At 41.9% G+C, this 15204-nt stretch overlaps 1 protein-coding gene and 1 long non-coding RNA gene across 2 annotated transcripts in view; both read right to left on the reverse strand.

Moving 5' to 3' along the window:
- The window catches only part of LOC146503665 (uncharacterized), a 29997-nt gene extending 27371 nt beyond the window's left edge, over positions 1-2626 (reverse strand). The window contains exon 1 of the long non-coding RNA XR_014877947.1: positions 31-2626. This is a non-coding gene — a long non-coding RNA (uncharacterized LOC146503665). The remainder of the gene's footprint in view (positions 1-30) is intronic.
- The window catches only part of LOC146503664 (protocadherin-16-like), a 78132-nt gene that overhangs the window by 57183 nt on the left and 5745 nt on the right, over positions 1-15204 (reverse strand). Inside the window, exon 2 of the mRNA XM_085184738.1 lies at positions 13292-15112. Coding sequence (XP_085040864.1) covers positions 13292-15091 — 1800 coding nt within the window. The 5' untranslated portion in view covers positions 15092-15112. The remainder of the gene's footprint in view (positions 1-13291; positions 15113-15204) is intronic.

Here is a 15204-nt window from a genome sequence, read left to right on the forward strand (position 1 = left end):
AATTAGGGCAACAAACTGTATTGTCATTACTGAAAATACCCGTATTTTTATGAGAAAGTTATTTTCTGTTATTTTCTGGTATTATTTTGGCGCCCCAGCTGCCGGCATATTACTGTTTTTTTTTAAGATGTTTTTTCTAACAGTGTATTTGTTTGTGTGCGTGTGTGTGAATGTTAAAATGCCAAATAAAATAAATATATGTGGAGAGTTTCTAAACCAACCTTGCTGAGCTTTACATTATATTATTTAAGAGGTTTTCAGTTTTTAATGTTTTAATCCTTTTATCATTTCTTTACTTTTGATGTTCTTGTGAAAGCACCTCAACATAAGTTACAGAGAACTCTATATAGCTGTCTTCACTCTATAATGGCGCCAAAGTGTATGTTAGGATCATCACTTTTTGTTTTTGAATACGCTTCCATCATTAAGGATTTGTCCTGTCGTAAAATAACATTAACAAGCCAAAATAGAATTAAGTCAACCGAGTTTCACATCCCGCTGGCCCTTCTGTATAGTTCTTCTGTGATTTAGGCATTTTGTGCAGTACATCCAAGCCAAATATAATTTCAGCCTGTGTGCTTGACACACCTTTTTTAATCTGGGAACCTAGCAGCTAGTCTCGCGAATTAGCCTCTGCAGACAAATTCTCTCTCATTTTACATTTTCTCATTTTCTCTTCTTACACTTCTTATTATGTCATTGAGTCACTTCTAACAAATGCAGATAAACTAAAAAGAGCAAATAATAATCTAAATTATCAACATGATAATCTTCTCCCTTATCTAAAGACTTTGTTCATGCTTTTGCAGATGCATTTTGTCAGAATGTGAAAAGAACACACTGGCACGTTTGTTCCTGCCTATCACAAAGTCTCAGGATCTTTGCAAACACATCTGAGATATTAATTGGGTGCTTCACCCAGTAGAATAAAATGCTAATGAATTTCTCTGTCAAGCAGAGTCCTCAAACACCAGATTTCTATTTAAACAAATAGGATAAAGTTGTCATTAGTCAGTGAGACACATGTATGCATCCATGTCTTGAATTCAAATAACAAGGCAAGAACAAGCTTTTAAAATATTTTCCCAAAATAGAGACCTGAAACAAATACATCCTGTTTGCTCAGACAGACGCCCATCATTCCAATGAAACACTCTCCCTCCTTCAGTGTTTACACTGTTGTCCTCAGTGCCCATGAAGGCTTTGTCCCATCTGAGATAAGAGATTTGTGACTGCTTCATCACAGTTCTAAACAGTGCGAGATAATGGCTGAATATTACCAACAGACTTTCTGCTTGTGGCAGCAAGGAGGTTGTAGATGTGGGCTGAACCTGTTTCTGGAGGGAAGTGTTTTTTAGGCTGATAGAAGAAGAAAAAAGAAGGACAAATTGAATCTAATCGCGCTGGCACTTCATTGAGTTCCCCCTTGTTATCAGAATGCAGGAGCGCCGGGAGGGAGACAGTAAAGGAAAGTCCCTGTCGTGAGACAAAAAACAGGGACAAAGTCGTCTGAGCAGAAATGAGGTTTGAAAGAGTGGGGGCCCTGTGAACTCTTCCCCATGTGTGTCCTTCATGACAGATGCAGAGGCCCAACTACTGACAACATGTGAGGATGGGGAGGTTGTGGAGGGCGAAACATGTTGAATAAACACATTCAGTCCCGTGCTACCCCCATGATTTCCCCTCCAAATGAAAACCTCAGTTGATATACAATATAGATTCATCTGATAGCTCAGTTTATACTATGTGTTTATACATCAGGATAAATGTACCTACTCTAGCCAAGGGATCGTGATGTTCTCTATCTCCAAACAAACATCCTTAGACTCTGCTACATGTTCCCCAGACCTCTAGGATATGTTGATAATGTTGTGAGATAGCTGAGACAGCGAGACAGCCCAAAGAGAAACAGTGATGAACTCTGGAAAAAAAAAAAGGACAGCTTAACTCTAAACAGAGGCCACTACCTTAAAAAAAACTGTTTTCACAAGCTGCAGAGTAGCTGAGCTTTCAAGGTTTCATGAGTTCACCTCTCCACAAATAATTTTGAGACTTTCCTCGCACGTAAATACTCCACTGCAGTTACAGCGGGAAAAACAGGAACTTTGGTATGATGATTTGCCCATGAAATCGATGGGGTTTCTTGTTTACGCTACTCTCCACCCACTCTTGTTTCCCAATATTGCCCTGGTAACAAACCACCACTTGAGCTTCATATACACTTTTGCACGCACACTGCATGAGGTAAATCTGCACTTTTTCCCTCTCTGCGTCTGCTTTCTTTCTCACTCTTTGCTCCTTCCGAGTTTCCCATTTGTTTCATTTTCCCCAGTTAGTTCTATTTTTCGCTCAGTTTTTTTTTTATGCAGCATCAAAAAGCCCAAACTTTATACATAATTAATAGCCACAGATCATTAAATATATTTCAAAAGAGAGAGCCTAAATGGGCAGCTTGAGATTTCATTATTAAAATATTATATTATTTTAAAGCTTGAAATCATGTATAGTTAACAATTTGAAAGTCACTTGACTAAAAAGAACATATATACACATATACGCACACACGCACACACACACACACACACACACACACACACACACACATATATATATATATATATATATATATATATATATATATATATATATATAATTTTGTCTCTGGTATGTCTCCCTCAAAGCTACTTTTTGTAGCCTGTGACAGAATTTGGCCCAGTCCCACAGCAGAAGTGGTGCCCTTCCCCCAAGCATTTTAGGAAAAACATTCACCATAGTTCTCTGTATGTGTGTCAGTGTGATGAATAAAGAACGGAAGCGGGGCAGAGGGTGACTTCACACTTAAACAGCCTGTTTACAAGTCATTTACAGAATGGCAGGAGGGGGGGAGAGTCTCAAAGGAGTTTTCCCCCCAAAATTGAAAAAGCCGCCTTTTAGAAATACACAATCAGAAAAAAACAACACAGCAAAAAGCTTTATCTGCAAATCTAGTAATGGTGAAACGTGAAAAGACTACAGAATAATAGAGAAAAATAAGCAGAAAAGCTGAACTGGTTACACTATTGGAAAATTTAGCAAAGGTGGAACAACAAACGATTACTGTACACGAGCAGATTTCCATGCAGTTCCTTTTATATTGCAGGAGACAATCTTTGAAAGATGACTCCATGGTATTAAGAATGAAAACTGCAAAGAAACCACTAAGCTTATTATATTGTAGAATTAGTATGCTCGAGGTAAAAAAGCAAAAGGGAAGCCCATAAATAAAAAATGGAGCAGTAGCAGTGACGACGGGAATGGTGACAGGGGAAGAGCACTGACTGAAGCTGGCTAAGATTTAAAGGCAGAAAGGATGCCTGATTATTTTCTCTTTTTCCCATGCACAGTCATGAATACACTCAGTACATAATTGCTCACAAAAATGTCTCTGCCAAAGCATTATGACAGTGCATTAAATGTCTGCATCTCAGCCTCAAACGCTTAAATCACACATAGTAGCATAAATGAAATGACGGCAGCTTGCACATGGGTTCAGTTACAATGTTTAAACTCAGTCTTCCTGTAATATTTTAACTTCTCTCAGGCAAACTGATGAAGGACATTTCCAATACAGTACCCTGAACTTCTGTGAGCATTACAGTATCCTCACAATTGTTTGCACTCTCATTATGTATGCATCAAGTACATTTCCCAAGAGTTTTTACATTACAGCAAAACACAGGAGCATTGCTGCATGAGGGTACTGCATATGCTTCTGTGCAATAAGTAAGGAATCCTATATCGTCACAGGCTTATCAAACATTCTGTTTACTTTGGAGACCACAAATCTATCTGGATACACCCCGGGAGACTTTTGAGTTGTCAGCTTTAAATATCACTCAGCTGCTTCCCCCAGGTTGAAAACAGTATTTATTTTTAATCAAAGCCTTTGTTATAACAGCAATGATGAAACTGCATGTGTCCTGTATTCTGAGCGTTGGCTGATCTGTCAAGAGAATCGATGATCACAACTTTAGCGCTGCAGGGTAGTAACTGAAAGTGTGACAGCTGTGTTCCTGATGAACTGAGAAAATGTCAGCAAAAATGTGACTCGAGCAATTCACTCCTTCTTCCTCAATTAACTAAACACCCGCGAGCAATGACCAGCAGGAGAAAGTTTTGGTTGTACTGGAAAACGATTAATGGGACATATGAAGAAATAAACTACCCAGTCCAGAGCAGATCTTTAGATGAATAGTGTTATCCCAGCATGGCATGACTTCACATACAAATGGCAAATTGCTACATTAATCACGATATCCGCTGTCTGGGCTAATCAGGGCCTGTAAGCAATAAGTTGTTGATGGTAAAAATTGGCAGCAGCTGATACTGTAGTTTAGGCATCAAACCAAAGATCTGCACCGGTTTGCAAACCAAGATCGTTCACATCTGCACACCCCAGAGTCCTTTTCAGTGAGATTGTATACAAGTATCACTGCCTGCCACATGAAAGTGAGGATGTACTCTAGCCACTCTACAACCATCACGTAAAAAGGTGTTTTCTTCTTATCACAGTGGCACTAGGGGATTTGACAAAGGAGCAACAAATGCTTAGAGATGTTATAGAAAACTGTGGGCTCATGAAAGAAATGTCAGAGTGAGATTAGAGGTTTTTGTTGCAACTAAAATCTGCTGAAGCGTATCGTGTATGATTTCCATCGATCTTCTATAAAGACATCGCCAGGTTTGACTGGACGCAGCTTCTTAAACCAGATGTCTGGATGCCTTCAGCCTTGGCAGTGATGCATTGACTTGCTGAAATTATCAACAACTTGTTTCTCCATTATGCTGGCTATTCCACCATCTGCATTTATTTCAGTGCCGAGCTGACTTCTCAGACGCAGTGAGGCTGCAGACAATACACACTTTTTCTGGGTACTTAACCATGGAGTATTTTTTTAGGACATCCTCTGAGGGTGATCAGCTTTTCCAGCCAGGCTGAAAGACTGACTCTGTATAGTGTGCTTAAGCCATTCTCATTTAAACACAAAAATGTAAGGTACTTTTCACTTCACATTCCACAGTGCTGAAACTCAGCATGGTTTTGCCCCAGTTGGATCTGACTGGCTGCATTTCCAGCATTCAGCCAGCACTGGAAGAGAAGGGTGGTGCTCAGTGTTGATGTGCATTGTTCTAGTTTCACCATGGATTGCCAAATTCATATCAGCTCCATCAGTTTTTTTCGCCCACGTCGATGTTTTGGATCCCATAAGATTCATTTGTGATGCAGCCTGGGAGGAACCCAGGCCACTGATTAGAGAATTTCTTCCACTGTCGAACCTTGTCTACACCGATACATGCACATAGACACACACCCACCCCTTTCCTGGCTTTTTGTTCGTCTGCTATGATACCACATCACACATCTTGAATCCTGCAACCAGCTCTGCCTAATTACAGCAGACGGTCCCACTGCTCCCTTTGCTCCATGCAGGCTCCCCGCAGCACCAGGCTATACACAACAATCAAAACAAAGATCTGGCCTTTCAACACAGCAGCTAAAAGAAGCAGCACCCAACTCACAACATAAATTCTGCAGCACCAGAATCAAATTAGCCTTCCTAAGGAGGTACGCAACCCCGCGGTAATTAGCTCCCCCGCTAAATCTTTAAATCACCTAGTACTCAGGAAATCTATGAAAGGCTCAGCAGTTGTCTCATTACAACTAATCTACAGGGTGGACGCATTTCTATACAATAAAAATGGCACAACAGATGTCCTCCCTTACAACACAAGTGGCATTTCTGATAGATGTGGTCAAAGCATCAAGATATGCAAACAGCACTGTGAGGTTGGACCACCATGCAGCATCAGTACACACAGATTGGGAGTCTGGTTTTAGCAGGCCAGGGTGCCCTTCTGTCTGAAGCCAAGACAGACAATGTGGGTAAACCACAATGTAAAAGTGGAGCGTCTCTCCACACAAACCTCCTTTTCCGTGTGGTTTGTCATTCTCTTTCTCTTGCTCTGTCTTACAAGACTTAAAAAAACAACAGCTCAGTGGAAGTGGGCTGAGTACAAGAAATAACAAATTCTTTGATCCTGAAAAGTTTTCTGTTTCCGCTCTACTCATCTATTATTACTGGGTATTGTATGAATATGTAAGACGTCTAGTGATATTATTAACAATATATTACATTGACAATTAGATAAAATTACAAGCATCCATCCATCCATCCATCTTCATCTGCTTTATCCGAGGCCGGGTCGCGGGGGCAGCAGCCTAAGCAGAGAGGCCCAGACCTCCCTCTCCCCAGCCACCTCCTCCAGCTTATCCGGGGGAACACCAAGGCGTTCCCAGGCCAGCTGAGAGATATAATCTCTCCAGCGTGTCCTGGGTCTGCCCCGGGGCCTCCTCCCGGTGGGACATGCCCGGAACACCTCACCCAGGAGGCGCCCAGGAGGCATCCTTGTCAGATGCCCGAACCACCTCAGCTGACTCCTTTCGATGTGGAGGAGCAGCGGCTCTACTCTGAGCCCCTCCCGGATGGCCGAACTTCTCACCCTATCTCTAAGGGAGAGGCAAGCCACCCTTCGGAGGAAGCTCATTTCCGCCGCTTGTATCCGCGATCTCGTTCTTTCGGTCACTACCCACAGCTGGTGGCCATAGGTGAGGGTAGGGACGTAGATCGACCGGTAAATTGAGAGCTTCGCTTTTACACGCAGCTCCCTCTTCACCACGACTGACCGGTGCAGCGTCCGCATCACTGCAGCCGCAGCCGCAGCCCCAATCCATCTGTCGATCTCCGGCTCCCTTCTCCCGTCGCTCGCGAACAAGACCCCGAGATACTTGAACTCCTCCACTTGGGGCAGGAACTCAATTACAAGCATTTAAAGTAAAAAATTATTTCTTAGCTGGCAAAAGTAAAATAAACTGTGCAAAATGTCACATTTCAGGTAGAAATCACTATGTATTCACTCAGTTTTCATAATGTCCTGAATGATCATTATCTGAAAAACATTCTGTTTTTACAGTGCTAACAGTGTCAACACAGGTTCCACAAAGATTACCTATTTTTTGCCACCTGAATTTCCTGAAACACTATCCTACATCCACTATTTCTCACTTGGGCAACTTACGTATTGCCTATTCTCTGTGTTCATACATTTTTCCAGCCTCAATCAGACATGGTTGTAAAGCAAACTGATTGGACTAAGAGCAGGCATACTCCCTGCACTGAATGCGCCACTCCTTCCATGACTTTTTGGGCTCAGTAACATTCTTCTCAATCGTTATTTCAACTGGCAGTCAGTGCAGCAGAAAGGCTGGAGCAAAAAGGGGGCTGAGGTTGCTGGCAGACAAAAGCGATGCATTCTTTGTAACAGTTAACTTCTGGATTTAGAGACATTGCTCAGCGGTTAAGATATTTTAGGGCTGTGTATATATAGTATATGCATGCATGTCGTGAATGAAAAATACAACATGTTGGCAACTGCTTTCTTTCATTACAACACATGACCCTCATCATCCTGCCAAAATTGATTTGTGGCTGTTTGTATAGAATGTAGTCTTCTGATTACTGCTTTTTGTTACCTGGCAAACTGTCACTCAGTGTCTACTTTCCGGTCTGGTGGCTTTTGATGGACAGCAGGGGACTGGATGGCTGATTTAGCACAGATTTGCTTTGGAACAGTGTGAATATCGCAAGCAGATGATGCTTCCTGATGCCCAGCTTGTTTAGCGATGCCAACTGCCTTGCACATGTGCAGGGGGACCACGGACTGTGAAAACAGAAGGCCTGGCAGCCGTTAGCACAGTCAGCCTCGAGGTCTACCCCCCTTCCCACTCATTCGTCTCAAAAGAGACGAATGGCAAAGTGAATAATTGTCTCCATTTACAAAGGTTAAACAAAAGTCTTCCTCTTGTGCCTGAATACAACACTGTAACAACGTGGCCGTGTAGACACCCTTAAAGGCCACACACCTGCAGTCTGACTTCACTCTGTTGATAATTTCCAACCATTCTTTCTTGAACGATCCAACCAGATAAGCCTACGAAGCTGCCTGTTTGTGTCACTCCAGGGGTGCTCAAGCATCCCCAGGCAAGCAGATGTGCTGCTCTCACCTGCTCTGATCCACATGTCACCACTCCACAGGGAAACAAGGGGAAGGGAAGAGGTGTAATTGGATCACAAAGAGGACACATAAGTGTGGGAAAGGGAGAAAGGAAGAGATAAGAAGTCTGATCATGGCAGAAAGAACAAGGACAGAGACAAACACAGAGACTCAGACAGGAAGAGTGATATCCCACTCCTCAGAGTCCGAGGATAGATGTTAGAAAAGGGATCAACAGCTGAATCCAGCTGCTGAGAATGAGCTTTGTTACAGCTGCCAGAGGCCGAGTGTCCCTCTGGAGACTCTCGGCTGTTTTCTTTGCGTCTCTCGCACTCTCTACTTTCACTGTGCTCACACAGTCTTTCACAGAAACTTGGAAGCAGTGCTGAGAGGTCTGTCTCACCTGCAGCAGACAGTCTGGGTGACAGACTGTACTAATGAAATTTTGTGTCCCACAAGGGGGATATATAAGCCCATCTTCCTTCCTTGCCAGATGTGGGCAGGAAACCCCTCCAGTGAACTTTCATACCTCACAACTTCTGCTTTACAGCCAGCACTCCATGTGGTTGCATCACAGCACTGAGGTCTTGTAAACATTGCATACTCTTACCACTCAGCACTCACATAATGGACAGCAACCAGCAACAAATTTGGACTGTGTTTTGCAAAATATCACCGGCTGCTGCCCGTTTGTTTGGACATTAGACATTTGGGAAACCATGATATATTATGATGGGCATATTTTCCTGCGTTTAAAATGAAAATTTCCCCTAATAATTATTAATAGTTATGAATAAATTATAAATTAAATCTTTGCAGCTCTACAGTATAGTTAAATGCAGTAGTTGCACTTTAATCCCTAAATGCAGGGTTCCTTTCATGTTGTTTCACAGTTCAATGTGCGCACACCCACAGCTTTGGTTTTACACTAATGAACAGTATTTCCTCCCAGCTTCTGTATTCAACCATATAACATTAAATTTTCACCACAACTTTCTCCTCTTCCTGTGCTGTTGGACAGAAAGAGGCGGCAGATTTGATGATGGACAGCTAAGCACAATAAAATGCGTTCAGCTGTCTCGAGCAGAGCAACTTTGACCTGAACACCCACACTCTATCCAGATGTACATCAGTGTTTATGTTCGCTTCATTGCCCCTGCTAGGCCCAGGAGTAAGTGTTCGAGGAAGTATTACATTCACGAACACATTAAGTAGCACATCCAGTTTCCTGCAATTTTACCATTCCCTGAAAATACTGTTATACCACAGAGCCACAATGAAGCTCGGTAGTTAGTAGGAGGAAAAAGAAACAGAAAAGGGAGACCAAAAACAGAGTCAGCTTGCCTCAAGCTAAACCAGTCTCAGAGGAAGAAAAAGGCAGTCTGGTATTAAAACAGACAAGTGAGTATTTCGCTTGACAAAAACCATCTCCAGGAAAATGTCTGGTGAAAACTGATTACATGGTTTGTATACCAAAATATCCATCTGAAACTGGAAGTTCCCCTCATTTTCATAGTTTACCTCACTTATTTTCAAAATGCTGCAGTGTCATTTGAATGTTTTTGGAAGAGCTTTAGTTGACAAGGTAGTTGTTATGAAAAATGTGTGATTGAGCAGGTGTCATGTTCAGTCACCAAATCATTACATTTTGCATTTTCGTTTTATAAAGTTCAGTTCAGGTGAAATTCAAAATGAGCCATTTTTATGTTTCAAATTTTTATGGGTTGAAAATGTGGTCGCCGTTCAGCGGTAGCTGCTGAAACAGTGAGAGGAGAAACTTTTTATGGAGAAGGAGAGAGCTGCAATTTCAAAATACGAAATACTGAGGTTCATGTGCCACTTGCATTAGCCAACTTCATAGATTTACTGTCAGATATTAAATTTTCATTCAGTTTTTAATATGAAGTCAGTATGCTATACTGAAAAGACTATAAAAAGCAAGGTCTAATTCATCAATGTAGGCTTTTCAGGGAGAAACCTAAACCAAAAGCACCATCCACAATTTATTACTGAATACCTGAGTCTTCACTACACAACAAAGCATTTATTTAACAGCTAATAAAGAGCTGTGGACACTAGATTTGTATCACTGTTATTAGAACCTGCTTAGTCATTAGAAGGTAGGTGGTCATTATAGTAGAAAGAATACTGCGGAAACTGTGAGTGTGAGAGAAACACTAGAAAGAAGCCCAGTCATTCATACGTTTTCTCGAGGGGAATTATGGGTATTTTTCCCTCACAGAGTGGTTTCTTTTATGTTGCCAGGAATGGAGTACAGATTCATAGTGCCACTTCACTGAGGTACCCCTTTCAACTAGGTTTTCTTTAAAGCATTCAATGTGAAATAATAGATATGTTTGAATGCTGCTTTATGTGGTATCTAAACTTTAAAAAAGGCTCATAGTAGGTCTGCCCACGAGAAATCATAGGCAAAGTATAATACTCACAGATGAATGTTTTTTGAAGGAAACAGATTTTAAGAAACGGAAGCAAATTAGGCACCAAAAGAGCAGATAAATGCAAAAGTTTGAATGCAGCTTCAAGAAAGAAATGGTCCTTGTATCACAGAAAGCAGTCTTCGTCTCAGGTTGCTAAGGGGTTTGCAGCAATAAAAGCGGTCCATTCAGTCATGAACGTGGGGGAGGTGGCTTTAAAAATTAGTTTTGGCCTATCTTCACACCTAGGTAATGAGAAATGAAGTGAGATCAGATAAGAATTTAGCGTCTGCCGGACAAGCAGACAGACAAGGAAGCCCCCCTGCTTATGTCACCTCCGCTACTCATGCAAGCGCTTGTCAGGGTTCATTTCCCCCTCAGCTGCTCGGAGACCCCCTCTCGCCTTTCTGCTGGAGCCAGAACAACCCGAAAACAGACAGAGGGGCAATTCTTAGCAGAGACCCTCCAAATGAGCCAAAAGCCGCAGTGATATGAGGCGTAAATTATTCCCCAGTGCAGGATTGTGACACAATCAACTGAAAACTTTCATTACTTATTACATATGTAAAAGCCAAGACAACCATGTGCCTCATTATGTTTAACAACAACTTATATTACTTATATTATATTCTTCTTCCTCAATCAAAAGCCTCTGATTAACAGATGTGATAAAATGACGCAGAAATAATAACTTTTTTCATCTTATTACTTTCTTATTATTCAACAAGGAGTTCACACATTTGCATTAAAAAAATACACTTGGACAATGAAATGTAACAGTTCCTCTTGAGTGAATGCATGCTTGCAATCTGGAACGGAGATATAAAATGAGGCAAGAGAGCATAATTTATAAAATGAAGTATGGACTGTAGAAAGTTGCGTTGGTATTGTGGTTCCGGATATGGATTCGGATATGTGTTGTAGAGTTATATTGAACCTCGACAACATCCAGAAAACTTGTAAATTGGACACAGTTGGAAAACTAATAAAGGAGAATGGAATTAGTAACACCTCATGAAACACATTCCATAATGCAGCTCATAGTTTTCAAGTGCTGTTTTTCATGTCGAATTTGATTTCCCCTCTCCAGGGTGACCTATTTTCTTTGCAGCAGATCTCATATATTGAATTACAAGAGTGATGCCTGTTAATAGGATTAAGCCCTTATTTTTTATTTATCTTTTCCCCCCACACACATCTAATTATAAAGTCATCTGTAAAAGCCTCTGATGTATAGTGAAAGTGACAAAACATAATCACGCCACATGCGAATAGCCCTGAAACACCCATAGATGGGAAGAGGAGAGCGAAAAGGTAACGTGATAATCATAATGTCCATACTATAGGTTTTTTTGGGGGGGTTGCTTTGTCTGTGAAAGATGGGTACACTGAGAATTTTATCTACAAAGAGAAAAGGCAGTCATCAGATGTCTTGCTGAGATGTTTGGATGTAGAACTGGCACCCTAAGTAAGAGCAGTCTGTTCTCACATGGGCCGCCAAACACACGTCTGCAACAACCAGTGAAGCCCAAGAGAGGCCAGAGAGCAGAGGCTTTGAAGAACTACTTCATACTTGGACTCAGTAGGACCCACAGATCAAGCATGTCATACTCTTAGGAACTGTCTGAGGGCAGGTAGTAAGCAGCCAATGCAGAGTAAAGACAAAACGCTGAAAATCGCTGGTTCGAAAGAAAACATGAAATCGTTTTTTCCTTAAACTTTTTTAATCAAACATGAACTCCAGCTCACACTGGAAACAGTGATCTTAGAGTTTCACAGTCCAAAACATACATTTTTTAATTATTCTTTGGTCGACTTTCCAATTTTCAAAATCAATTTCAGAACATTCCCCTTTCTCATTACACTTGCGGTCTTTTTGATTTATAAACTACCCACAAAAAGTCCTTGTAACGCTTTAACTACATTTAAGTGTCACAGTATGACATTGTGTCTCCTTTCATCCCTCCCTCATCCACAGCAAAATCCTGGGCCAAGATCTCATCTGCTAGGCCGTCCATCTGGGCTGCACTCTATTTCCAACTCCTTGATCCATGCAGTACTGCTGTACACACTTGCAAAACAGAATCTGTATACTCGTAAAAAGAAACTCCAGCTTGCTGATGTGAGAAATGGCTTGAATGACACCTGATGTGCCTCATTTTCTCTTTGTAATTGCTGTCTTTTTATTAATAAATGACTAGTGGAAATTATTTTTTACCAGAAAAAAACACTTTCCATGGGGTGCTCTAATTTGTCTGAACTTTAATTCATCTTGTCGCCTATGGCCCTTTTTTTCTCACGCTCAACAACCCTAATTAAGGTGCCTTTTGAGACTGAAGTGACATCTATTTCTTTGGATAAAGCCCTGAATTTGTCTCTGTCTGTGAATATGTGAAAAACTCCTTTGTGGCTCGGCTGACGGAGGACTTTGCACTGCCTCTGTTACCCTGGAAACCTTTTGAGAGGTGAAGGAGAGGACAGCCAAGGAGCAGATCATGTTGGCCTAAATTTGCAGGTAAATCCTCACTACGGCTGTCCAATTTAAACAGCTTTAGCATTAAATAATAACCCTCGGTGAGGAAAAAAGGAGTTACTCTGACAAACTTCTATTTTATTTATCTAATAACTTTCCATTTGTCGCTCTCCACAGTTGCACCAAAGTCCAATGCAGACTCTTACATAAGCAAAGTGTTAAAGCGTGGGAGTGTTGATCAAATCAATCAATTCATAAACTTTTACTGAATTAAAACGTTAAAAAATCCTACCTCAAGAATGCAGGTCCCCGGTGCTGTGTTCTCCTCGACAGACACGTTGTAGAAGTTTCTCTCAAAAACAGGCTCGTTGTCATTTATATCCTGAAGAAAGATGTTTACAACTGCAGTGGATGAAAGAGATGGCTTTCCTCCATCAGTGGCCACCACAGTTATACTGGGACTAGGGTTCTTTTCATAATCCAGCTGGGAGAGAGTGGTAATAATGCCAGTAATGGAGTCTATACTGAACCAGCTGTAATAAGCACTTCCATCTTGTAGGATGCTGTAGCTTATGTCCCCATTTGGCCCCTGGTCTTTATCTCTAGCTGTTACCTGTAACACAAAGCTACCTGGAAACACCACTTCAGGAATGACCTGCCTATACACTGGTTGGTCAAAGAGAGGAGGATTGTCATTGATGTCAATCACTTGGATAGTGAAGGAGGATTCAGCCCTGAGCGGAGGCATGCCGGAATCTGTCGCCATCACCCTCAGCTCATAGGTGTCTCTTTCCTCGCGGTCCAGAATCTGATCCACACAAATCAAATAGATTATGCTATCCTTAGTGGTCAGGGCAAACTTTCCATCACCTCCCTCTAGTGACACATTGACATTAGCATACTCTCCGTAGTCTGGGTCAGTGACTGAGATGCGGGCTACGTACTGGCCTGGCTGTGCCCCTTCTGAGATTCTGGGAGATCCGTCCTCACTGAGAAAGATGATGGTCATTGTAGGCTGGTTGTCATTGTAGTCTCTGACATGAATGGTGACAAAGGCATTGGTCACTTCCGGGTGAGTTGCGTTGTCTTGCGCCTGGACCACCAGCTCGTGGACCCTCCTCATCTCGAAGTCCAGTGGTTTGTTGAGGGTGATGACGCCAGTGCGGGAATCTATGACAAAGTAGCGATCTGGGTCGCTTTGTCTCCTGTTAATTTCATATAGCACCATCCCATTATCGCCCTCATCAACATCTGTGGCAAACACCTGCAGGATGTTACTTCCTGGTTGAAGGTTTTCAGATATTATAGCATGGTAGCGGCTCTGGTTAAAAACAGGAGCGTTGTCATTAATATCTTGCACAGTAATATCTAACGTCATCTGATCAGTTCTTTTGGGGGACCCGCCATCAAAAGCCTCCAAAGATAAAGTATAGGTGGATCTTTTCTCTCTGTCTAGAATGGTATTGACCACCAAATCCAGATAGAGAACTTCATTGCTTCCTCTCCTGGTTTCCAGGGTGAACGCCTGGCCAACATTTCCATCCTTGATAAGGTAACCCTGTGTCGTAAGCTGCCCTTTATCACTATCAACAGCTGGCTCGAGAGGAAACCTAGTGCCGATAGCTGTCTGTTCAGGGATTTTAAAAGTGGCTTGCTTTCTGGGGAACTTTGGAGCGTGGTCATTTATATCATTCACCTTGATGGTCACCTCTACTGTCACACCTGTCATGGTGACTGCAATGAAGTTGTACCTATCCCTTAATTCTCTATCCAGAACTTTGGCAGTTTTAATAATGCCTGTGCTTTCATCTATATCCAAATCACTCCCTACTCCTGTGCCCTCATGGTCTGAAATGAAGTACAAGGATGCTGTTACGCCAGGGGGGAGTCCTGCACTGATGTCACCTACAATTGTACCTGCTGGTTGCTCCTCATCTAGCTGTAGCTCAAGGCTTCCCAAGACCACAGGTGAGTGGACTGCTATAAGCTCCAAGACCAAATATACCATTAGCACTATCCTTTGGCTCCACCAACCCTCACGATGCAAAGAATCCATTACAGACTTCCCAAAACCCTTGGCAGCAGTCTTCATTTTGGCCCCTTCGTTTTAAACCTAGAGACACACAGAGAGGAAAGGCTGAGCAATATCAAAATATTATTTAAAAAAAAGTCAGAACAGCAGAAACTAAGTAAAAGTGTAATATT

Source organism: Neolamprologus multifasciatus, chromosome 14 (assembly GCF_963576455.1).
Source record: "Neolamprologus multifasciatus chromosome 14, fNeoMul1.2, whole genome shotgun sequence".
Lineage (NCBI taxonomy): Eukaryota > Metazoa > Chordata > Actinopteri > Cichliformes > Cichlidae > Neolamprologus > Neolamprologus multifasciatus.